At 41.4% G+C, this 25853-nt stretch overlaps 1 protein-coding gene and 1 long non-coding RNA gene across 4 annotated transcripts; one reads left to right on the forward strand and one right to left on the reverse strand.

Moving 5' to 3' along the window:
- Positions 1-917: 917 nt before the first annotated feature.
- On the reverse strand, positions 918-9516 carry LOC116183701 (uncharacterized). 3 transcript variants are annotated; one of them, XR_004148366.2, is made up of 5 exons: positions 9428-9449; positions 8080-9333; positions 7210-7284; positions 6567-6604; positions 918-5128 (listed from the first exon to the last, which is right to left on the reverse strand). It is a non-coding gene; the product is annotated as an uncharacterized LOC116183701 (long non-coding RNA). The 3 variants fall into 3 exon arrangements; XR_013339472.1 differs by having other exon boundaries at positions 8080-9516; XR_013339473.1 differs by lacking the exon at positions 918-5128 and having other exon boundaries at positions 6336-7293; positions 8080-9516.
- A 398-nt stretch (positions 9517-9914) lies between these two features.
- KCTD12 (potassium channel tetramerization domain containing 12) lies at positions 9915-14365 on the forward strand. The gene has a single exon (XM_021548000.2). The coding sequence runs from the start codon at positions 9915-9917 to the stop codon at positions 10911-10913; it is 999 nt and encodes a 332-aa protein (XP_021403675.1). The 3' UTR covers positions 10914-14365.
- The last annotated feature ends 11488 nt before the right edge of the window (positions 14366-25853 follow it).

Raw genomic sequence — 25853 nt, forward strand, 5'->3', positions numbered from 1 at the left:
ATAAGATGTAGGTATACTGAATGGAACAAACCAGGTGTTAGCTTAATTTGGTGTGGTCTGTAAGGTTTAAATGACCAATAAGCTTACTGACAATACCTAGCTGAGATTAGTAAACAAAATTTTATTCTTCACAGAGGAAGCACAACATTAGCAAAACTGTTTTTGCTCAATGTATGGGGGAAAATAAAAGGTTTATGTAGAAGAATAAATTACATGAAGCAGGGAGAAACTACCCGGGTAGATGTTACAGTCAGTTTTTCAGCATATCAGTCACTATAGTATGTATAGATGAGGTTACCTTCATGTTTCCCAAACTGTATATCAAATACACACTGCTGGAATGGACCCAGCTCACTTCTGAAGAGCTCCTGTGGGTAGTATGATTACTTATACTAAATATAGTTAGACATATTTTTCCTCCCTATCGCTACCACAAGACCTTCTCCATTCCATTCATCTGCTCCTCCAGTCCATCCTGCTCTTGAGCCCTGTTCTGGATGAGTGACATGTAGCTAACTTGGCACTGTTGAGAATGTGACCTCCTGTACCTGCAAAGATGCCAACTCCTAGGGTCATGGGTAAGCACTTTCTTTGCCTTCACAAACATTTTCTTTCTACTACAAAGCAAAAAAACTCCAAACGGGTGTGTTGAATATATTCACTGGGGATGATGGAAAAAAGAAACAGCACAGTAAAAGGATGAAGGTAGAGGTTTCTTGGAAAAAGTAATCAGAACCTCCCCAATGAGTATGTGCCTACCTGTGTTCAGCTAGTAGTGACCCAAACATCATATTTGTCCACTAGAAATCAAAGAGAGCCACATCAGCCTTGACCTGGGGACAGAGGCTGAGAGGTTAAGAAGAGACATCACTTAGGTAGTTTACTGATGAGTATTTTCAAGTCACTCCACTATCAAACAGGTTTGAATAACCACATTTATTGTGAGTATTATATATATCAGTATTGTACATAGTATTAAATACATGGTTATTGTACTCCCCATAAACACTGAAAAGATGTGCCTGAGGGCTTATAAAATACAGAAATAATAACTCCATACTTCTTTTGCTTTTCCTTAGCTATATATTTTCTTCCTTTCTCCTCTTCCCTCTTAACAATCCTTATACTTGGCAGTTTAATTTTTTTTCCTCTTTCAGACTGTCAGTCACAACCAGTATCTTGACTTAAAAAGATCTTTTCTTATTTCAGAAGCTTTTTACTGTCACTATGACTGGAGGCTTTATGCTTATCTCCTGCTTCTCAGATAAGCTTCCCCTTCACTAAGATCCATCCTGTAATCTCAACCTATTTATATGTGATTTAACCTCCTTGAGATGAATAGATTTTTTCTGCTTGTTTTATTTGAAGGGATTTTATTTAAGGGACTCAGTTCTGATACAATCTAGATGCTTGGCATTCAGTTAAAAAATACAAATATTAATGAAGAAAGGTTTCCATTTTCTGAGAAAGGCATTTTGGCAAGAACTATACATACACAACACTCATGAAAAATTAAAAGGTGAAAATAAATAACCAATTTGCTTTGCATGGGCGTAACATTTTCCAGGCTAGCAAAACTTTGGGGCAACTATTGTCATGTTGCTGGCACAGGAAAGATAATTCCTCTGCTTAGTTAATAAGCAATTAATAAATAATTTTTTCCAACAGCTTGCAGTATACAAAAAGAAGAGAGCCTCTTAAAAATCGAATTCCTATATTCTCAAGGGCTTGAAGACTCTGTGGGCTGCTGGAATTAACTGGCTGTGATTTTTTGTATATCCAGATGTTTGCTTAATTAAAACTTCATGAAATCTAAACACACTCTTCATTCCATGTATCTCTTACATGTCTCTCAAACATTTATTCTGCTGATATATTTATTTTTAGTGATAATGTATTATTTGCATTTACAAACATGGATCATACATAGATGATATCTTACAGGAAATCCCTACAAAGCAGAGTAGTAATCTTTCTATTCAAGTGTAAACACTTGGAACAGGAAAGTACATTCAGAATTTTCTAGACACATGAATTGAATTCTATTTGGGCCTCTCCAAGAGGCTAAGAGCAAAATACATGCAGTGAACTTTTCTAAGAAGGAAGACAAGCTTGTCAAACTCACCTTAAAGCAAATAGAAGCAACCCTTAGTCTTTATTTACAGGTAAGAAACAGATGCTTTTCTTTACTTTGGGCAATAACATCTCATTAGCACAGCACATCAGCAAGCTGGGAAACATCAGCTCTGCCTGATTAAGTTGATTCCAAGTTCCTTCAACCTTGGCTCAGCCCAAAGAAAAAATCAGGTTGGTTTATGCAGTGGACAACAGGTAGGACAAGTTCTGGAAACAGTGCTAAGGATAAGGGATGAAGGAAATGTTCTGGCAAAATCAATTTTGGCTCTAACAGAAGGCCGTCTGCTATCCCACCCTCTAGGCAGAGATTTTTGGCAGTTTAGGAGTGAATAATTTCCCCTATTAAGTAACTGAAATGTATTCTCTGTGACACATTATTTTACATAGCAGGTCAGGAAGGGTATCAGTGAATAGGAGGTCCAGCATCCCTTTCTGGCATGGGTTGAACAGCTGAGATACACTGCCTGCAGGAGCTAAAAGTATGTAATTACAGCCTTAGCTCACAGATGTCTTCACTGGCATGAACTCTAGTTATAGCCATTGATGACATGTACTTTGGCAAGGTCTTGACAGAACGGATGTTTTCCAGGATGTCTGGAGCAGCTAAGAGCTTGTGGAGCTGTACTCACCATGTAGGAGGCTCTGAGGCCAACGAGGAGAAACAAGTTTGAGTATGCTAACATAGAAGGTTCTCTCTTTATGTGTATAGACATAGTTTTTAATCTTCCCTTCTGTGAAAGTGAATAGCAATTCTCTAATGAGATTTCATTAATTTCATTTCAGCCTTTGTTGAGAGATGATGGAATCTGGCGGAGAGACACTTAACTGTGAAGCACAGGAAAAGCTGGAACCACCTCTACTCAGAGCATCCTTCAGGACTGATACCCTGGGGGTACAAGAGCAAGTAGGGGACCCTAAAACACTGCACAAGCCTTGTGGACATTCCTTGACAGTTTAATACCATTCATTAATTTACATGGGGTGTGAAACCAGCAAGGTTTGACAGCAATAAGGTCAATTCTGTCAGCAGGGATACAAACTTTGGTCTCAGCAGAGCAAAAAACTAAACTAGTGCAAACATGTTTTTCTCAGGTAGTCAAGCAAGGTACCTAAGGTAGTAAAAAATAATTTACCAGCTTATCTATAGTAGAGTGCCTGCTGTGAGCTTTCACTACCCTTCATACCTCTGCAGATGCTATAAGCACCCCTGCTAAGGTTTTGATATTTCTTCTATTAGACATAACAAGATTTTTAAATTGTTTTCAACAGAAAAAGAAGGCAAGGGAACAAAGCAGCACATTAAATTTCTGAGTCTGTTGAAATGAACGACTGCATTTCATTTGCTTATTTTAATCTAACTTAAAGAGTTAATGTTAGTTAAACACAGCTTGCATTCCTACATAATGGAAGAAAGCAAAAGCAAATGCATTAATTACTGTTCACTGACCACAGATATGATTTTGAAACATGCTCAATTAGTGAACAGCATACCTCAAATCACAGCAAAATAGAATACAAGAATTTGAAGCACACGATCACCAATGTCATTATTATTATCTATTCAACTTTTGAAGGATCACTCTTTTAAAAATAATAATTTTATTAATGCATTTTAAATTCCTTTTTTAAAAAACATATTTTTGTAAGAAAAGGGTGTAAGTAAGACCTGTAAATTAAAAAAAAAAAATATTAAAAGGCATTTTCCCTTAGATAGAATTCCTACCCAGGAATGATACCATCCTTGTGATTAACTTCTCAGAAAAAGAGACTTAGGAACAGCCCTTAACTTGCTCCTCTGCAAATCAATGCTCTTTAGATTGTATCCAAAAGCACAAAAAAATCTACCCCTTTAAAACCTATTTGAAGCCTGTCCAACCCTACAGGAAGGTAGGCTGGTAAGAAGGGGGAGTAGAGGCTGCTTTTAATTAGCTAGATAATGAGTTGTATTTTCCCTATTAGGAGAGCTCTTTTGCTGAATCGTCACACTGTTAAGTTCTAAGAGACAGCTTGAGGCTCTTGACTCATGCTGATGGTAATGTAGAAGATGGATGTAGTTTCCACTCGTGTTTTGCAGAGGCCTGGTTGACTTTCTGTTGTTGTTGTGGTAGAAGACAGGTCAGAATGCTATTTATTCACAGATAGGAGAATTGCTGACAGGAGATTTGAAGACATGACTGAAATGTTTCACAGAGATACGGAAGATTACTTCCAGAGAGCCCAAGCTCACAAAAAGAACTCTGATTTAAAGCTGCTCCATAGGGGTTGTGAGTAATTTAGCATAGGAGCAAAGCCTCACATGTTGTGCATATAAAATACCACACCACTGCATGTTATAAAATGACACAGCTGTTCTCTGCTCCTCTGGTATCAGGCAGGGCTGTAACTTCCTTATAGTGAACAAAAACCACAAGATCAATTATCACATTTTCCTAGATATCATCTGAAAAGAAGCAGCTGGGAGTATTTCCCCATTTGACATTAGGTGCACAGCCTCCTTTCTTGTGTTCTCCAAATTCAGTGATGCTCAAGATGTGTGTGGAAGGTGTCTCCTTCAGTGCTCTTGCTTACTGAGGCAGAAACTACCTGCAGGTCCCCACAACATTGAGAGGGTACATTTTGTCTTCTAACTTTCGCAAAGGTGCTTGAAGGAAATTAACACAGCTCTGACCTTTGCTAATTGCTCACTTGATTGTGTTTCTCAGTCACACTCTGTAGCTCTCTATCGGCCAAGGACACAGAATACACTGCTAATGTCTGTCCTCCTTCTTTCTCTCCCTCTTCTCCAGACTCTGCAGAGCATTGCTCTCACAAAATTATCCAAGGAAATGTCTGTAGCACCCTGGCAGGAGGAAAGTGCATGAGCCCTTGATGACTTTCTGAGGTCCCTGACAGCCTGTTATTCTGGTTCTTCAATATCTTTCGTGCTTGAATGTGCAGATTTCCACAGCAGCTGAATTTCCTAGAACATGCAGTTCAAGCTAAATGTACCCAGCTGTATATGCAAACAGAGACAAAACAATTTCTATGAACAGATATTCTCAGATGTAACTTCACAGGTAACATTCATTACAATTCACATGAATTATTGAAATCTATGAATGTATGCATTTATGTTCAACTAGATACAGTCTGTGGAACTGTCTTTAGAAGGAGTTGAATTCTTCTTCTGTCATTAGGTGGAATAATGCATAATTCAAGTTTTTGGAAATACTACTTGGTATCACCTGAGCATAATGCTGAGGCTGATAAATTCACTCTGAACAATGGTTCAGAAATGGGAAAGGTTTCAGCCTAATAGTCATTCATTTACTGTCAAAGTCAGACCTATGGAACTGCACACATTTTAGAGAGCATATAACACAAAGGATTCATGACTCTTAGGCAATATACTCTGCTGTGGGACTACTAGACTTTTTTCTGCATTGTCTAAACAAGACTGTGAAGCTTAAATGAGTGTATTTGAACCTCCAGTTCAGTTCTGTTCAGATCACTAACTCTTTTTGACAATTTTATGCAGAAGGCTAAATATTTAACTGAACTCAGTATTAAAATTCAAGCAATGCAGTCATTTGCAATTAGGTTTTTTCTAAGCAATATTGTATCACTTCACATAGCAAAGACTGCTAGAAGAAATAATAAACCAACACTTTTAGTTTGGAACAGTGATAAAATATGTTCTTGCTCTACTAAGTTTCTCACGAAGAAGCTGAATACATAATAGTTTACATCTACCGAAAAAGTATCGTTTACTCTTTATGTACCTCGGGTCATGCAGCCAATACTCTAGAGCCCCTTGTATGTCTTAATTGCAATGTGGATTTACTGCCACTAGATGCTATCCTTCCTCCATTTGTGAAGAGAACTGTCCTCCCTGAATAAACCTGGATCATCCATGGATGTACCGCCCAAAATACAAAACGGGCCCATCGCGATGGAAGCATCTTTGTAAACATGGAAACAACAAAAGCCTCCTCCACACCCCCCACCAAACAAACAAACAAAAAGCCACAAAACCCCCCAAATCAACTAAATCAATCCCCCCAAACCAATGGAAACTTCTCAAAATATTAAAAGAAGAAAAACTGTTGTATCCTGCCAGGTAGCTAGTTCTGGCCAGCAGCTAATAGCAAACATTGAAATGTGACTGTCTTAACTGTAAGAGCTACTGCCCAGAAATGTCCCAATACTGCACAGTCAGAGATAGTCAACTACACATTTGTCATAAAGCCTTGCCTGTGTATTAGAACATATTTAATATTTACCACCCTTTATGGGGGCTGTATGCCTTACAGAAGGCATTCAGTGGCAGCCTTTAATGTTACATGTACCAGTATTTCACTGTCTCCCACACAAAATAAGAATAAACCACTACGACTGTGTTACGCAACCCAGTGACTGACACATAAGTAGAAAATTGTTGATATATTTACCCATTGTAATACCCACAGATGAAGTCCAATCCTCCTCACTGAGACAAATGTTGCCAAATGAAAAGAGATAGGAAAAGGAGAAATTAGATGAACATATTGTGAAAAGAGGAAAAATCTGTTGACGAAAGAAGTCACAATAACTAAAGACTTGCAGACAGGCAAGGCATAAAACAGCAGTGAGATGCCCACAGAATATAATTTCTCTGAAGAGACGTAGCTTCAAAACAGTTATTTCAGTGCTGGGCATGTTTTTAAGCCCAGAAAATTACATCCATCTCAGAGACAAACACTGCAAGCTGGGTCTTTGCCCAGGACTGTTGAACAGGCTGTATGAACAGCATCTTGAGAAGGCTCCGTGCTCCCTTTTTGAAGGGGACCCTGGAGTCAGCTTCACATTGACAGAGAGAACACTACAGTGGGATGTACTGGTTTGTGCCCTTAAAAAGAGACCTGAGACATTGGGCCAAATAACTTATTGTGTCAGCTGAGTTCCTCCACACCCCTTTAATGTGCGTGGCTTTGGACATCATCAGGTGCTGCACAGGAGCACGGTGGGTCCTTGTCACCCGACCTCCCATGAGACAGTAGGCAGGCAGAGGTAAAGCTCTGAGGAGCCAGTGGCTGAAGGGGCAGCATAACTTACTCATCTCTGAAGCTTGTGAAAATATGCCCAGGAAGAATCCATGAAGCTCAGGTTTTCTGAAGTCTGGTCTCAAATCTAACAAAGCTCAATACAAACAGAAAGTTCAAGTCTAATGAATATGTTAGAGTTTTTTTTTTTCCTTGATCTGCATTAATATTCACCTAATGCCAGAAAAATGAAGTAATTTTAATAAAAGATGAACTAAAGATCCCATTTTTTAACATGGGAGCATTTGTTAAAACTCACCTGCTGGTAGGTACAAAATCTTTCACTGCAAATTCTGCTATGAATAAGCGCCTGCTCAGGCATTATATGATCTCATCCTCTGGGTGCACAGTTTAATCACAGTGCTCTCGATAGGGAGCCCACACTAGGGAAGTGGAGTTTAAAATACGAATCTGTAGGAGGCTCTTGAGGTGGCTTCCTGCTAAGTATGGCCAGGAGCAGGGTGATGTGGGGGGAGATGCCACATTAAGAGACCAGCTCCATAAAACTGTCACCAGCAAACCACCACGTGAAAATTTCATGTGCTTTTACTCTGGTGAATTGACCCTGAAATAGTATACAGAAAAAACCCAAATCTTCTGTGTGTCACATTACTTCTCCTTTTTTTTTCCTCTATCAACAAACTCAGCTGTTTAAATGGGTAGCAAAACAACTTAATTCAAGATTACTTAATTTTCCCCTCATCTTTCAGAACTGTTTTAACCTCTCTTCTACTTCTCTCTCAAAAAAAAACCCACATAAAAAACAAACAACCAAAGCAAAAACCAAAACCAACCAACCAAAAAAAAAAAAAAAAAGAAAGAAAGAAAAAAGACACAACAAGCTCTTGTAACAAAATGTCAGCAAAGCATCAGATTAACCTACTTTGCCATTCCACTCCCACAAATGAAAATAGTTGGTGGTCAAAGTCCTGGTAACTGGATTTCCACCATGGAAAAAGTAGTGGTCCACATCTTTGTTACAATATTCTTAGTCTTGTTCAGATGAGACTCCTGTAAATTCCGAGTGACCACTCTCCCCAGACCATCTCATCTCCTTTCTTAGACCACAGTATCTCCCTGTCAGTTCTCCCGAGACACATTATTTTTTTACCACCCATTCCCTTTTCAAAACTTCTCTTTCTCAACTCCCCCTCTTCTTCCTCTTCTTCTCTTGGGCAAACTTAACTTGCTTCTCGAGAACTAACTTGCCTTTCCTTCCTTTCTCACTTCTCAATTTTTGAAGGACTTCTAGCCCCTGCCTCTGCCTCTTTTGATTTCTACTTCACAGACAACTGCAGTGGGGCACTTGCAGTAGGGTAGTCCAGAGAGGGCTTCGTTCACCCCTACGAAAGGAGAGCACTGACCATTGCCTTCATACTCCTCAGACCTTCCTGTCCTCCGAGCTGTCCTCTCGAGGAAGAAAGCACACGTGAACTCCCTCTGGAGAGAACTGAATGCATCAAGGCAGCAGCTCTTTACTATTGCTTGCAGAGAGACACAGAAGGGTAGATTAAATTCAAGCAAGAGCCTGAAACAAATGCTTTCTACCAATGCATGTTAAATAGGTGCTTATGTTTCACGCAGATCCTGATGTACCTAATTAATCCTAATTAAATCTGAGCTGTAAGGGCACCTAAATACACAAATATGCACGCAGACACGAGGAGCCTGGCTCTCACGGTGAAGTGTCGCTTGGCAGGCAGCTGGAGGGGACCCCATCCGCGCCGAGGTGTCCCTCGCCACCAGGGTCTTCCCCCGGCCGGCGGCGCATCCCTTGCACGGCGCTCCCGGCGCCTCCCGACGGTGCGATCCGTCGCGTCTCCCTCCGGGAGTGAGGATCGGCGGGGGCTTTACGGAGTCCTGCAGGGCGTCTAAAACCTGCGTAGGGATGGGGGTGTCTCGCAAACCCGGAACGGGCCGGGAGCCGCCTGAGGAGAGCCGGCAGCACCACAGGCTCGCGTTTTCTCCTGCGACAGCGACAGGAGGGAGGGGACACGGTTATCTCGCCGGGGCTCCCATTGACAGAGGGTTGGGACAAGCCTTAGGAAGATTAGCAGGGGTACAGCACAGCGCCTGCGGCAGAGCGGCAGCGTCCCGCCGCTCGTACACTTCGGGGCAAACAGAGGGCTTTTTCTGCCTGCGGAAAACGAGACGTCCCGGAGAATCCGAGGAGCGAGCTGGAGGGTTGGGGGAGGCAGGACCCCAAGTTTTTATCCCCGCTGGACACTCACCGCGGTGCGCGCCCACGGCGACGGGAGCCCGGCGGGCGCGCACCGGGCGGGGAGAGGCTCCCCGCCGCAACCGGGGAAGGAGGACCGGGCGGGGGGGGAACGGGGGAGGAACGGGGGACGGACGACGACGGGGGACCCTGCGTCAGTGCAGGGCCGTCCCCTTCTCCTCCCCGTGCGCTCGGCTCTGCCTCCCGCCAGCCTCCCACGCCTCCCGCGAGGTGCGGCCGCGCTACATAAACACGGCTCTGCCGCCGGTGCCGGGGCTCTCCGTTCGCAGCCCGACGGAGGAGTTGGTCCGGCAGCGGGCAGAGGAGCGGCCGCGAGGAGCGCAGCGGCAGCGCGGCTCCGGCGCCGGACGGGGCGGGAGGCTCCGGCGGGCAGCCGCGGAGGGCTGCGCGCTCCCCCGAGGGCGGCGGCCCTGCCGTAGCCCAGGCGGCCGGAGGAAGAGGAGGAGGAAGGGCGTGGGCTCCGGCGGGCTCGCTCCGGTATGGCCCTGGCGGACAGCGCCCGCGGGCTGCCCAACGGCGGCGGCGTGTCGCCCGCGGCGGGGAGCGGGGCGCCGGGCAGCGGGGCGGCCGCAGCGGCGACGGGCGGCTGGTCTTCCTTCCCGGAGATCGTGGAGCTGAACGTGGGCGGGCAGGTGTACGTGACGCGGCGCTGCACCGTGGTCTCGGTCCGCGACTCGCTGCTCTGGCGCATGTTCTCGCAGCAGCAGCCCAGCGAGCTGCCCCGGGACAGCAAGGGTCGCTTCTTCCTCGACCGCGACGGCTTCCTCTTCCGCTACATCCTGGACTACCTGCGGGACCTGCAGCTGGTGCTGCCCGAGCACTTCCCCGAGCGCAGCCGCCTCCAGCGGGAGGCTGAGTACTTCCAGCTGCCCGACCTGGCTCGGCGCCTGGCGCAGACTCGGGCGGCCGCCGCCCGCCCCGCCGTCCTGCACCGCGACGGCTCCATCTGCGCCGAGGAGCCGCCGGCCCCGCTCCTCGGCTACCTGGAGGCCGAGCCGCTGGAAGGAGGCGGCGGGGCCGTGGCGTCCGCCCCGTCGCCCACCGCCAGCCGCAGCCCCTCGGGCGGACCGCTGCTCACGCCCTCGCAGTCGCTGGACGGGGCGGGCGGGCGGCGCTCGGGCTACATCACCATCGGCTACCGGGGCTCCTACACCATCGGGCGGGAGGCGCAGGCTGATGCCAAATTCCGGCGGGTGGCCCGCATCACTGTCTGCGGCAAGACGGCGCTGGCCAAAGAGGTGTTCGGGGAGACCTTGAACGAGAGCCGCGACCCCGACCGTCCTCCCGAGCGCTACACTGCCCGCTACTACCTCAAGTTCAACTTCCTCGAGCAAGCCTTCGACCGACTCTCCGAGGCCGGCTTCCGCATGGCCGCCTGCTCCTCCACTGGCACCTGCGCCTTCGGTCCCGAGCAGGGCGGTCCCGCCGATGACAAGATCTGGACCAGCTACACCGAGTATGTTTTCTGCCGGGACTGAGCATCAGCAGCCTGTGGCGTGGGGACAAGACAGCCGGCCCTGCACACCCTCGCACCTACGGTCCCCTCGCATCCTGAAGGAAGGAGGATGTGAAGCGGGGCTGTGTCTCCCTGTGCTTTTCTCACCCCGGTGTCTGCCTCCACGCACAAGGCGGGCCAGCCCCGGCGCAGCCCCCACCCCTCTTGCAGCACCTCCTGACGGCCCCGGGGCAGGAGGTCACTGTGTTGTGCCTCGGCTATCGTGTCCCTGCTTGGCCACCACGTCCCTGATCAGCCACCATATCCTGGCTCCCACCTTCACCCTCCCTCCTGCATCTCCCAGTAGCTGTGTTGGTAGCAAGGAAGGAGAGAAATGTTGGGAGTAGACAAATGCCAGTCCCACAAAAGCATGCATGGTTTTTATCCATCTCCCCACACAGAGCTGAGGTATAGCTCTGGCAGGGTGGGGCATTTAAAAAACCATCCAGTTAGGGGCTGAGAAACTTTAAAGTTGCTTTGAGCAACTTTTGTTAAAGATGGCATGACAAATGCCTGTCTTTTCCCATCCCAATACCCTTATGAGAGAGTTTGCCTTGGTGGGCAGACCCCAAATGGTCCATTTTTAACTCCTCCTTTTCCCACCCATCAAAGTGATGCCTGTCTGTGAAGGACTGTCACATAGAAAGGAAGCCTGACTGTGAGGGGTTTGCACTGGCTCATACTTTATCTGCTAAGATGAGTAATTTTGCAGGAGGCGTGCACGTGGCCCTTCACAACTGGTTGCTCCTATCTCCCCTCTTTGCTCCCCATGTCTCTGAACTCATCTCTGTTAAGCTGGACCAGGGCCTGCACAGAGAACATGTAAGGCTGATGTCAAAGGACAGATTTGACAACCATTTGAACTATGAAGTGTCCTCAGAGACATATGTTTATTCCTTTGAGAGGTAAACAAAAACACTTTGAAAAATTAAAGTTCTTGTGATTTGTAACTTCCATGGGTGGTCTGAAGTCCTTATAATCCTCTTGAAGTTACTGTCTTTAATATGGACAGAAATCTCAATGTGTATTTCCTTAAACACACTCAAAACAATGGGAATGAGGTGAAGCTAGGCTTGCCTGAGTAAAGGTAGGGCTGGGTCCTGGGAAGCTGAAATAATGTACATTGAATTAGTGCAGATGTACATTATAACTGTCATCAAGAGCACCCTTGTTACTTTTTGTCATGTTAGTCCCGTAAAACTCTGAAGCCAACAGATGACAAATATCCCTTTTTAAAGAGTCATTTCCTTAGTTTTCATCGCAGTATTATCTGGGCATTGACACTGCTAAGAGCTGTGTACCTCTTCTCAGGCAAACTTAGTACTTCTTAGAAAGGATTGAGCCCTGTCCTCAGAAAAACAAGGATGATGCCAACTTTCTTCAGGGGAAATTACTTCTGAGCTGTATTTTGTTACTGCTGAATAACAGTCTTTCCCAGAGGAGGCAGTCAGAGTCTGCATTGGAACAGATGATCTGAACCACAGGTTTTATGGAGATTCAGCAGCTCTTTCTAACAAATTATTGATGTCTGGAATATAAAAGCACTTCCCTTTAAAAACCTAAACTTGATCTAAGAATGTGTGTAGCCTGTTCAGACCATCACAGAAAAATACCCTAAATTTATCTGAAGTGTTGAAGAATTTAGCAGTACATATTAAAGGCTTGAAGTTATGTTTTTAAAACTCTTGAACAATAATTCTACTTCTACCTAGTTCTAATTCTAATTCCAAATTTAGAAATACTGATAGCACCTGTATTCTAACCAAAGAATTTCACAGTAGGGCTTTTTTAAAAAACCCTAATTCCTTTGGAAAAGCTATAGCTACATTTCTGTAGAGTTTCAGTGCTCAGTCTCTCTTCACTTGGTCTTTCATTAAGTTCTTTCATTAAGTGCACCGCTACATAAAACTGAAAATAATTTGTGTCACCACGGCTTCTTTTTGCTAATATTAGCGAGGTTGTTTATCAACGTGATTGAATTGAAGATGTGCATATGAAAGCACTGGATACTGTCTATTTGTAGGTAGTTGTATTATGGAGTATTTTTAAAAGGATAGAAATGTAAACCTGCCAAATCAGATGAGCAATAAGATACAGTGAGAGGCCAATACACCTGAGGATGGAATGAAGTCTGTTTGTCCTATGCCTTACTCTGAGATGACTTCTTTGTGCTTAACTTTTACCACAAGGGAAAAGACATTGATCACAGCTACTAGGTCTTTACAGTGCCCTTCTCGAGAGTAATGACTGTCTTTTTCTAGTTTCCGTTAAGTAACTCTGAAGTATGTTTTTTAAGATTTTGTATAAAATCAGTTTTCAGTAAGGTGTTCAAATTTGCTCTAGATAGCTTTCTTTTTTTAAGAATCTGGTAGCTTACTAAATCCATCATAGGAGCTATGAATAGGGGCAGTTTTAAATTGACCTTGTGGTTTAGTGTACATATATATAGAGTGTATTAACATTTTACACAAATCATTTAGTTTTTTTAATAATTTTCGTGTTACAGGATTTCATAATGTATCTACCTGAGCATTTTCACATTATGTTATGTATATAATATGGTAATGTTTTACTGCTTTCTTATACCTATTTCAATGGAAAAACTGAATATGAATATCATCAGCTTGTAGAACTGAAATTGATGACATATTTGCTTGAATGTGAATCTTCTAGGAGGCTGAATGCATCTCTAAAACAAAGATTGCCTGTCTTTTGATTAATAGTTGCCTATCCCTTTCCTGGCAGATGACCCAGTAATTCTCACTTTTTATGTAAAAATGGATGTAATATAAACAGGATTTTTTTTTTTAATCTTTGTGCTAAAAAATTTTAAGTGTTATTAGTGTAAAGAAATGGGCCTTTAATTTACTGATAACTCATTATCAGTATTGTCAGCAGGCTTAAAATGATGGTGCCGTAAATGCTTTGCCACAGAAGATGATACTTTTCTGAACCATTACTTAGTAATGGCAGTAAACTTTTTAAAAGGAAAAATGCTCAAGGCAAAGTCAATGAGTTTTACTTGTCTGTTCTATTGAGAGCTTGAAGAATGGATAAACACAATGACTGCTGACTTGTTGACATGAAAACATACAAAAATATAAAGGCACAATACTGGAGTCCTGTCTACATTTCGTAGCTGTTTCTTTCATAATTCATGTACTTATGGATGAATGCAGTAGCATTTACAAGTGCTATTAAAAATCCACAAGGGCAGTCTTTCTTTTAATTAGAAGTTAGGCATAGGTCTTTTCAGTGATGCATATCATGAAGGGTGATTTTGCATATGTTTGATAGGATGTTTATATTTTTATACATGTAGATAATGAGCCACTTATTCATTCTTATTTTCACATGTATAGCATTGAAAATAAAGATCCTCCTAGGATAAAGTTGCATACCAAATTAAATTTTTGTTCTTTAAATATTAACTCAGTTGTGTGGTTTATGCTGTCCTTTTTATTCTCTGTGCAGTTGTTGTTAGCTTTGTTCTCCCACTGTATCACATTCATAACTTCAACAAAGACTCCAAACTAATGTATAAAGCAGAAACACAAAATTATGTATACAAAGACCTCTAGTAACACCGTGGCAAGATAAACAGAAATGTATAGTACTCAGACTGCATAATTTCCTTTTAAGCATCACAGAGATTTTTTTGTAGTACTGGTCAGTCAATCCTCAGGAAGAAATAGTGATTGAACAGCTTAATTTGAATAGCACTTAGTAGTGGTTGAAGTCAAATGTTGATGTTTTTATGAAGCCAGAGAATAATAAAATGGGATACAGTACTCATTTAATGAAAGAAACATCAATACCTAAGGTAATACGTGGTCTGAGAGAATTGCATCTAGAAATTTTAATTATCCACCCTGTGGTATCTAGCAAACTCTTCTAAACTTGTGGTCAGCTTCATAGAAAATTAGTGGTGACTTGAAGTATAATCCACATGTGAAGTGCTGGTACATTTAATAGTTTTTTCTTGGGTATCATGATTATACTACAAAGGAACCAGCTGAAGGAAGGTTTAATCAACTGTTTAATTTGACAGTTTGATAGTATTTGATATCAAGCCTGATAGTTTTGTTATCATGCAATAATATAAGAAAGGAGGTTATTCTATGAGCAACAAAACTTTGAGTCTGAAGGATTAGATCTCATTTTCTTTGTACTACTCCTGCTCATCCCTGCCAATTTTATTCAATTTCTACTTGAAAAAGGAGGCACATTTCTTGATAGAGCTACCCTCTGCTAGGCTGATGGTTATGGCTTTGTCCCTCCCTGAAATACAGATTTTCTTCTTCCTTTCCCTTACCTCACTATCAGTATTCATAGAATTTGTAAGAATGTATCAGCTGTGAGGTTTTTTTTTTTCAGCTTCTTTTGATTGTGTTTAAATTACTCATCAACTCAGAAGTTAAGGGGGACAGGTATCCACCCAAATAGACAATGCAAATGCCATGAGCCTTATTTCAGTAGGAAACAAGGCTGACAGAATACTGTGATTTATACCTGCCACTGTCTATATAGTCTGAGTGTACGAAATCCCTATAGAGTGAGAAGGCAAGCAGTCACTCTTACTTTTGCAGCTCTGACTAGTCAGTCAAGTAATGGGCATGCTAGAATGTCTTAAAAATACTTCCAGACACCTAATTTCTGCAGCGTTTCGAAGGGTGAATCAAAGAGTGCAGGAAAATGCTTTCTGAAGACTTGATTTACCTCAGGGCAGGTTTGTTTTTTTTTTTTTTTTATTGTAGGAATTCTTCAGTATAGTTTCCAATGAAATATTAGTGCTAATGTGTTATTTATTTAGAAAGTGCTTAGTTTTATGAAACCAAATGCTAATTTTGTTCTTCATTAAAATGAGTGGCATGTGTTTTTCCCCTGCTGCTAAACAAAACTCATATGTATGACTGCTGAAATAGTAATGCCACCATTGCAAATAGTCTGTTGGAAATACAGAGCACAACTGCTGTGATAGTCAAAACCATAGCTGGTCAAATTATCACATTTCTTTCCCATTCTACTCTCCACTGTGCTCAAACTGGAATAAAATTAAACTCTGTCACACTTTTCTTGCTCTACAAGTTTTTTAGTGCACACTATGGAGCATTTGATACTTCTGTCAAAGTTGTTGGCAACTGTGAGTCAGGGATTTGAAGCAGATCTGTTTCCTTGTGTGGAAATAAAGGCTAGGAAATATTCTTGCACACAGTGGGAGCAGCTTCAAGAGATTTGTGGACAATTCTTGGTATCACAGGAAATCAAAGATATTTTTTTGTATAATCCAAGTAACAAATTGCGCCCATCGGGCAAACCCAACCTGCTCTAGAAAGCTAAAGTCCTGGATGACATTTGCTTATTCTAGTTTTTATCTGAGTGAAAGAAATTCTTCAAAAATGCTCAGTGTTTAGCAGCTGGGAAATGACTATGTTAGCAGTACACCTTGCTTCGAGTTAACATTTCAGCATCCTTTTTTTTTCAACATAATGCAAAAGGTAGGGAAGTTCACATGGGAGCATATAGGAATCATTAGAATGCTTAGCTCCATGTAGCCTCTCACTTGCCTTTTGCAACTTAACATTTCTCAGCATAGAATTTAAGTAAGTGTAGATTCATTGAAGTTCAGTCAAAGAAGTTTAGACCAGAATATCTAGATTGCTATGACAAAAACAGGTCCATTGATCTATGTTTTTAATTTGTAATTTTGAGGTAAAGACAGAGCCTTGGTTAATTTATTAAGGAGCAGGCTGTTACTAAAAAAAAATAAGATAAAGGAAAAGTCCTCCAATCGTCCCCCACATTTTTGAGAAGGGAACGAAGTGCTGGTGTGATGGGAGCAACCTATCTTTTTGATTTCAGAGATAACTGAAGTAACCTACAATGTTGCCATCTCAGTTCTGTCTGTTTTTCTGGTCTTGGCCAAACTTTAAGGTCACACCCACCCTTAATAAGTGGTCTTTAGAAAAGCATATATTCATAACTATGTAGACTTCCATAAATTTCGAGGTAGCTTGGTTTTGACTCATATTTTCCAAATAGTTTAGTGACAATCTTTGTTCTCATACTACAGCAAAGCCTGTGATTATTAGAAGCCTAAAGTTAAAGTTTTTCCCTTTAAAAGGGCAGAGACTGTACCAAGAGCAGCCTTTTTTTTTTTTTTTTTTTTTTTTGTAAAGGATACAAATGATGCACTTTCCCCCCAAAATTTAAAGTTTTGTACAAACACTGCTAATTTTCCCCACATTGTAAAATTCACTTCAACATTTTCCTATGGCTGAGAGCTTAAGGCATGAATATTTCTGAAAGCTGCAAACACCAAGAGGTCTTGCAGTGATTCCCAGTTGTTCCATAGCAATCCCTTCCTGCTGTGGTTCCTTGGGCAGTCAGAACCAAGCTGGGTCCCAGGCCCCAGGATTGCCCACTGGCCTTGACCACAGCTGTGGTCCCCTGTGCCTCTCTTCCTTCCTGGCCATGACCAAGGCAGTGCAGTAGTCCCCGAGCCAGCACAGTCCTGCTGCTGGTGCCTTGTCTGAATAAAGGGGCAACATTTGTATTCTGGTACACTCCGTGCAGCCCAACAGCCGCGAATTGGCACTTCTTCTCCACGAGACTTCTGACCCACTTAATTCCAGGGCTTGCTTTCACACTCTGCACTTTATCTGCCATCTCGAGATATGGTTGGAATATGGGAAAGATTAAGCTGTTTACAGTAGTCTGTCTAATAGTTTATCTGCCATGGCACTAAAGGTACAATGAGGACAACTCACTTAAAATGAATTTTACAGTTCTTTAAAATTTTATGGTCTAAATAAACCATGAAAAGTGCTGCATAAACTACAATAACACTGGGTAAAGGCACCTTTTCTGTTTAAGGTGAGAATGGTAACTTTATCTGTTTTGCTGGAGCACTAGCATTTTTATCCTCTTGGACTCATTTGTATCATGCTAGAGGCTGAAGAACACTCACCTGCAGGTAACTGGGCCAAACAGTCCAATTTCTTTAGAAAGTGTTAGATTAAGAGTATATGTATACAAATGCACCAGTGTTTCTTTTTCTAGAAGAGACATTTCAGCTTAACAATTATCAGATTGGATGTTTTCCAACACATCACCTCCTAGGGTTTGAGGACAAAGAAATGTGCAGATGATATGGTCTGCTGTTCAACATAGCATACTATGGGCTTCCCCTAACAGAAAGAATAATCTTTATTAACAAGATTAATAAATCTTTATAGGCCTTCTCCTAACAGAATCTATAGGGCTTCCCCTAACAGAATCTTTAAATCAGGCAGTGAAATTTCTTGGACTGTCATCTAACTTCATGGGCGATACTGCTTGTGCAAGAGAAGATATCACAGTGCCTGGTTAATTGTTAGGCTGTGAATGCCACCAGCTTTGGCTTTCACCCAGAAGGGTCTTCAGTGTGTTCTGCAGGAGGGTATGTACAGAGGTAGTTCCATGGATCAAAACCTGGAGATGAGCTGTCCTGTGGTGTCCATCCGTTCCCTGCCACTTGTCCCTGTAATGAGTTTTGTGTTGGCACTGCTGATGTGGCCATGGAGTGGACCAGTTCAGAGACCTGGTGCAGATGGAAACCTTAAGCCAAGCAAACAGGAAAAAGCAGGCCTATTTTCAGCTGGATCAGCTCCCAGAACGGGCTCACAGCATAATGGAGTTATTAGTGTTGGGCAAAAGAGCCTGATACATAAACAGAATGAGCTTCTGTGGTCTGTCAGTAAGGCATGTTTTTCACTCCTTTAGTCATCTCTTGTCTCTTCTCTAAATCCTCTTCAATTTCTCAATGTCTTTTGAACTTTTGGTTTCAGATACTTCTCATTCTAATAAGTGAATTCACCAAAGAAAAGCAATGTTGTCCTAGCCTCCATTTTTTTTTCAATTTGTTTCTTCAAGGTTTGAATTAGCAGGCCTAGGTGTTTAAGTGTCTCTGCAGTTTATGTTCAGTAAACAATGACTGCAAGCACCTATATTCTGTGTCCAGAATTCTGTCCTAATTATCAGTCAAAATGCATGGAAGTGTCTAAGATGTTTTCTTATTAAACATTATGGCACAGTTTAACTTCTAACAACTAAGGAACTAAGCCTAGTAAAAGTGGATCTATTTCCTACACATCAGTGTTGATGGGCATCACTGTGACACGACTGTTAGGTGTCATTTTCTCTGGTTACTGCATTGGATAGGTAGTTTTCCAACCACATGAATGGATGACTAAGTATTGATTGACAAGTTGGCAGACCTGAAGTTCCTAAATTACCCAATTTTCTTTTAACCACAGGCCAAATAGTCCATGTTTTTTTTCCCAGTCCTTTGGAGCTTCTGCAGGGATCTGAGATTTTTGAGAAAGCTGCATTAGTAAATACACAGGCTTGTAAACATACAAGATATAAATTGGCCAGACTTGACTGAAAAGAATACTTGTTGCTCATATTTTATTTTATTAGTTTTGGAAGGGAAATTGATCATTATTCCTAACAGACCTGAAGGGCAAAATGTTCGTACTTCTCCTGAACTAACAAGCCTACAAATTCCATCTAGTAATGAATCTGTAAAATTTTCACATTGTTCCAAATAAAATTAAATAATTTCATTTGTAATCATGCTGACTACTACTTTGTTTTCTTTTTTCTTACCTTATTAAATTTATACAATGCAGTTAGTACAGTATTTGGAATTTATAGTTTTGATTTATACAGATTGGTATAGCCTTCTTTTTCCATTTTAGACTTCATAGCTATGACTTTTTGATAGCAGCTGTCTGAATCCTGTCCCAGGATGTACTGAATGACTGTTACCTCCTGTTGATCTCAACAAAATATGCTGTCACTGCAGGATGTAATGAGAATTTAGACAAAAACAGCATTCTCTTTTTTACTTTCAGGACTTTACATTTGCAGTTATTTGCTGAACCTGTAACCTAGGATTTAGACATTCAGTATTTTTAAAGGTGTCTTAATATGCAGCTAGTGTGAATTTATACCATCATGTTACTTTGTGTTTTGACTGTTTAATCTCTTACTACATGTTGTGGTATATGTACAAAGAATACCTAGATGGATACCAGGGGCGTATTTTCTAAGATATTTCCTAGCACTCTTTCAACACATTTAAAAGTTGTTTCTTCATTAAATACTGTTATTCCTAAACTCCATTTACAGAGTTGCCTTAAGAACATTACTGATACACATTTTGGGGTATTACACACATGGCACACGGGTTATTCCTTTGTTCTTACTTGGACTTGCACCCACTGCAGTTGCTATTTTCTTTTTTCTGAGGCCCTGCTTCCAGTATGTATGAACTGGTATGGAAATCAGATGGACAGTGTGAAATTCAGCTGTGGTAAAGGCTTGTGGCTAAAGAGTGCTGTCACTGACAACCTCTCAGCTCCTAGAGGCTACACACTTTGCCTGCCCACCCCACAAATTCATGGTGTGTGAAGGCTGATAGTGTCTGGATAAATAACAAACACTTAACATTAAAAGCAATAGGTTGTAGTAGCTTTTCTCTTACTTTGTTTTCATCAGGTTACTCTTCAAGATCTTGTCTATAATTCCCTCACTATAACCATACAGTTGTGATCTACATTTTCCCCTTGATATTGTCTTAAATAATTTCCACTTTTTCATTTGCAGCATTAAATTGCAGGGAATTAGAAGAAGAAGTGTTTCTTTAAATTAGCATCCTTAGACAATAAGAAAGTACTTTTGATCGTAATATTGATAGCAGCAAAGAGAAATAAAAAAGTTGCTGGCTGAAATCAGCAAGGCATTCTCTTTATACAGAATACCAGAAGAGGTAGTTCTGAATAAATTGGTTTCAATCAAGCAAGAGACTTTTCCTGTGGTCAAAGGATTACAAATGAAATCTCTCTTCTGGAGCAGCAATTGCTTAATACTGAATGTTTTCCTCAAGCTAAAGAATATATGCCACAGATATTTATCAAACACAGGAGAATAATTTCAGAATAAGAAAATGATAAGAATCTCAGTAAAGTCCACAGAGCATCTGAGAGTACTGTATCAAACCCATTTTTAAGTATGTGGCAAAGCACTGTGTGAGTTTAATAAGGAATTGTATGCTGTAAATGTACTATGCAAAGGCAATATCCTTTGCTGATTTGCTTTCTATAGGGAAAGGTAATGAGAAAAAAATACATTTTGAATGTTCTTCTGGTTTTTGTATGCAGAAAAACATACAAAGTACTGGTGCTTTTTCATGTAAGAAGAGCTTGTGGGTTAGGATAAAAGAGCAGACTAGAAAGGGTGGCACTGTTGGGGGTGTTTGCTACAGGCCACCGGAGCAGGAGGAGGAAGTGCATGAGGCACTGGAAGCAGCCTCAAAGTCACAGGCACTGGTTCTTGGGGGGGAATTTTCTACCTTGACATCTTCTGGAGAAGCTACACAGTCCAGAGCAGCAAAAAGAGTCCAGAAGGTTCCTGGAAACCTCTGATGACAATATCTTGTCCCAGGTAGTGGAGGGTCCCATAAGGAGCAGTCTGCTGCTTAACTTCATACTAACCAACAGGAAAGGCCTTTGAGATGTTAAGGTTGGGAGCAGTCTTAGCTGTTGTGACCATGAGATTGTGGAGTTCAGTCTTGGGTGAGTAGGAAGTGGGGCAGCAAGTAAGATTGCCACCATGGACTTTAGAGAGCTGACTTTAGCCTCTTCAGGAATCTTCTTGGAAGAATCCCATGGGAATGGGCCCTGCAGGGAATGTTGATGTCTAGAGATCACTTCCTCCAGGCTCAAGAAAAATGCATCCTGATGAGCAAAAAATTGGGCAATGGGGGTAAGAGACCTGCATGGGTGAACAGGGACCTCCTGTCATTACTCAAGCGTAAGCAGGAGATGGAAGCAGGGTCAGGCCCTTTGGAATGAATATAGAGAGGTTTTCAGGTTAAATAGAAATGAGACAAGGAAGGACAAGTCCATCTGGAATTAATTCCAGCCAAGGATGTCAAGGACAACTTTTCAAAGACATCATTGACAACAAAGGATAATGTGGTTCTAAATGGAGAGGGGACACTGGTAACAGAAGGTGCAGAGAAAGCAGAGTAACCGAGCTCAGTCTTTGCATCCATCTTCACTGGCTAGAGCAGCCCTCAGGAATCTCTGATCCAGGGTAAAGGGACGTCAAAGGACTTTCCCGTGGTCAAGGAGGTTTGGTTTAGAGAACACCCAGGCAAAATATACATCCACATGTCCATAAGCCCTGACAGGATGCACCCATGAGTGCTGAGAGAGCTGGTGGATACCACAGCAAAGTCACTCATGATCATCTTTGAAAGGTTATGGTAATCAGGAGAAGTACCTGAGGACTGGAGGAAAGCAAATGTCACCCCAGTCTTCAAAAGGCTCTTTTTCAGTATGGGACAGGAACAAAGAGGATGAACTTTGGTGACAGAGTCCAGAGAAACAGTTTCCACAGAATTACATCTTCATCCTTTTTGCTGAACTCCAGCTTCAGCTTGCATTCACCTCCATGTAGAAAGTGTGTGCAGACATGTTTATTCTGAAGCCTAGGTTTAAAATCCACTCTGGGTATAGTGGAAGTTAGGCCTTAAAGAAAGGTGCTTTTGTGAAAAGTAGATTGCAAAGACTTCCTTGAATAGTCTATGGTGCTGAAGTGTTAAAGCATGAAGGGTATAAGAATGAGTTATGCTGGAGCTGCAAAACCAGGCATGGATTGAACATACCAGTAAACCAGGCATCTTTGTATAGCAGGTTTTAGTTCTGGCCTGTTTCTGTTGAAAATGTTGCTACTAGGACAGGGAAGGTAAATTGATATCAACAATGTTAATAACAGTGTTCTGAGCCAACTGTTCCATGGTTAAGTGCTCTTCATGTGAGGCGTGTAAAAATGTGCTGGTGATACAGAGATTCTCGGTGAGAGCCAAGTGTCTTTGTTCTGAAGAAGTGGAGGTTGCACTGGGTTTGTTGCTAAGTTAGGGCAATAGCAACTACTGCTCTAGGAAATGGCTTTCTAGAATTAGAAGCCATTACTGTCTGAAGTGACAGATTTAGAAAATGTCTCTACATGAATAATTAGCTCACCCAGCAAAGCTGCAGATACCTGATAGTAATTTTTTTTCCCACTTTTGAGCATATTTTATTTATCTAAAACTTTCCAATGGTCATTACTGTTTAGTTTAGTTTATTCAGTTTGACAAATAAGTAGTAAATGAAGGTGTTCTCATAGATTGGAACAATCTGCATGTTTTCATTTTTTTTATAGCTCCTCCAAGGATGTAATTGAGACGCTGAAGAGCTTTAGCTCTTACACTACTGAAAACCATGCTCAACAGCTTTTTGCAAATTTCCACTTTGAAAAACCGATGAGTAATTATTCAAGTGTTTATGCAGATAGAAAAAAAAAATCTTCCCATAGAGGCAATATTTTGCTGCAGACTTTAGCTCTCTCTTCATTTGCTCTTTCTTCAGCTCAAAAATGTCTACTTTAGATATTGTTTGATATGGTGGAATATCTTTGTGAAGTAGCTGAAAAGGAACTGGACCTGTCCTTTGTTAGTCAAATACTGCACTAAATTCTCATTTCCATAATGCATGCAGTTTTCCTTCACTTATTGAAGAAAATAACTTATATATTTTTTTTATATTGCTGCCCTACAGTTGCTGGGGATCAGATATCATTCTGAATGTGTATGGCCCACCATTAGTTTTTACAATTGAGCTAAAAATCTGACAGGTTGTGTCATAACACAGGAATGGATTAGTAGAAATTACTTACTTCACATATATTGTCTGAAGATTGGTATGACCAACTGCAAGCAAATGGGAAGGGATTGTTAGTTGATATCTCTAATTTAATCTTTGGCATCTCAATGAGTCATTTTAAGATGAAAATTTCATTTTTCATTATACTTTCATTATACTTTCTGCATGAAAGACCACAAGAATATGTATTTTAATAGAATTTATTCAGGAAAGCATTGACAAAAAATACTGGAGTACTTTTAATATTTGTTTCTACATCAAACATGCTGAGATGAGGCTTAAAAGCCCACCTGAGAATTCACATTTACCTCATTGCTGTAAGAGCTGTAATTATCTATATCTTTTGAAAATACTTAAAATGAAACACAACCTAATTCTCAGTTATAGAATAATGTAGTACAACAAAGACATTTTAATCTATTTTTTTCATTATAAGATGCCGGTATGTAACCAGGAAGAATACTAACACAATTATTTCTTTGTAAACCTTTCTAGTATATAAACATTTACTGGAGCATTAAAAATCAGAATTTATTCTGACTTTTTAACAGCAGAACCATTCTGTTGTATAGGTAGGAAAAGAGCTTGACTTTCTCTGGTATTTTCACTGTCAGAGTCCTGTTTTCTCTCCTTTAATTGTCAGTAATATCGCTATCCAGTGATCTTCGAGGGGGCTTAGGGGTTACCCTAATTGCCTTCCCCTTCACTCCCAACAGCGTTAGTGAAGCCAACATTTCCAGCAGGCTCCCTGGGGCCCTGCTGCTGCTGAGTATAATGTATTCCAGAACCCTGTACCCCAGAGCAGCATCCGCCAACCACGCTGCAGGGCTTAGCAAAGTGAAGTATGATCCAAGCAGAGACTGAGCCTAGACTGGGGTAGGACGGTATAGGGTGACAATGACTTAATTAGGAGCTGTAGGAATGAGAGGTACCACAGAGTTTTCATCAACATCCCTAGTCCTAGGTTAAGCCCATTGGGATTTTTGCATGGATTTATTTTATTTAAATATTAAAGCAACCATTGACATATTTAAATTTTTCATCTGTCTACATCTTTTACAATTTTTGGATTCTTAGAACTGAAACCCAATGGCTGAGGAGAAAGTTCCAAATGTGTTGTGACAGGGAAGGGCATGCTACTCTTTTTGCCTTCTGAAATTTTAAGTACTCAACTGTTCAACAGCTTGTGTAGTTCAGGGGAAAAACAAATGAAGAGAAATGTGAGTTGGACAAGGGGCTTCTAGAAAAAAGTGTGCCAAGTCAGGTCACAGATTCATTTAGCCCAATATTGTCCTTCTCCAAGTGAGCAATAGGGAAGTTTAGGCAAGAAGGGGAGAAGTTAAGGGAAGACAGCAGAGGCACACAAATGTAAAGCAGACATGTAATGGTATTTCCTACTCCCATTTTCAGATTCTAAACCAGTAGCTTTGTCCTTGTATTTTATACTGCTTGGTGGATTTCTAGTCCATGACTTTATGTGCTTACTTTTCAAACACCTGTGAACTTATGCAATCTTCAGCATCTTGCAGCAGAGAATTCCAAGACTTTAGCAGTGTCATGTTAAAGGGCTTCATTCCCCATTTTGTTTTCAACCTGCTTCTCAATTTTATTTGACAACCTAGTTCCTATATAGTAAAATAATCATTCCTTGTTCACCTTCTCCCTGACATGGTTATTTTTAGCCTTCTGTCATATTATTGCCCTAAATCTTCACTTTCTGAGGGTAAACAGCCCCTGTCTAGTTGGTCATTGCTTGCCATTTCCAGCCACTGGTCAATCTTATGCTATTTTCCTCTTCAGTGTGGTTTCTCATGTTCTCTTTGTTGCTTGTAGAGCTCACAAATGTAGTTACATTGATTCCCTAATACACACTCCTGCAATTTATGATCTGGAAGTGAGAAGCTGAACTGGATTGGTCCAAAAGTCTTTTTACTGTCCTGTCTCAGAATACCCATATAGCAGGTATCTAGGGAAGTATATAAGATTAGAAAGTTCTTCAAACCTTTTAAACCTCAGAGGTTTAAAGAACCTCAAAGGTTCTTTAAATATTTTAAAAAACTGCAAGTTCTTTTTCATGCCATTTTCAATATTTATACTTGTCCACAAGACAGTTCTTAACCCTTTCAATCCCCAGCTTTGACCCCTACTGTCCAGTAAAAAACTAA

Source organism: Lonchura striata, chromosome 2 (assembly GCF_046129695.1).
Source record: "Lonchura striata isolate bLonStr1 chromosome 2, bLonStr1.mat, whole genome shotgun sequence".
Taxonomy (NCBI): Eukaryota; Metazoa; Chordata; class Aves; order Passeriformes; family Estrildidae; genus Lonchura; species Lonchura striata.

Bases quoted from the DNA above. Each gene is read 5' to 3' on its own strand.
- KCTD12 (XM_021548000.2), top strand. From the start codon at position 9,915: ATGGCCCTGGCGGACAGCGCCCGCGGGCTGCCCAACGGCGGCGGCGTG.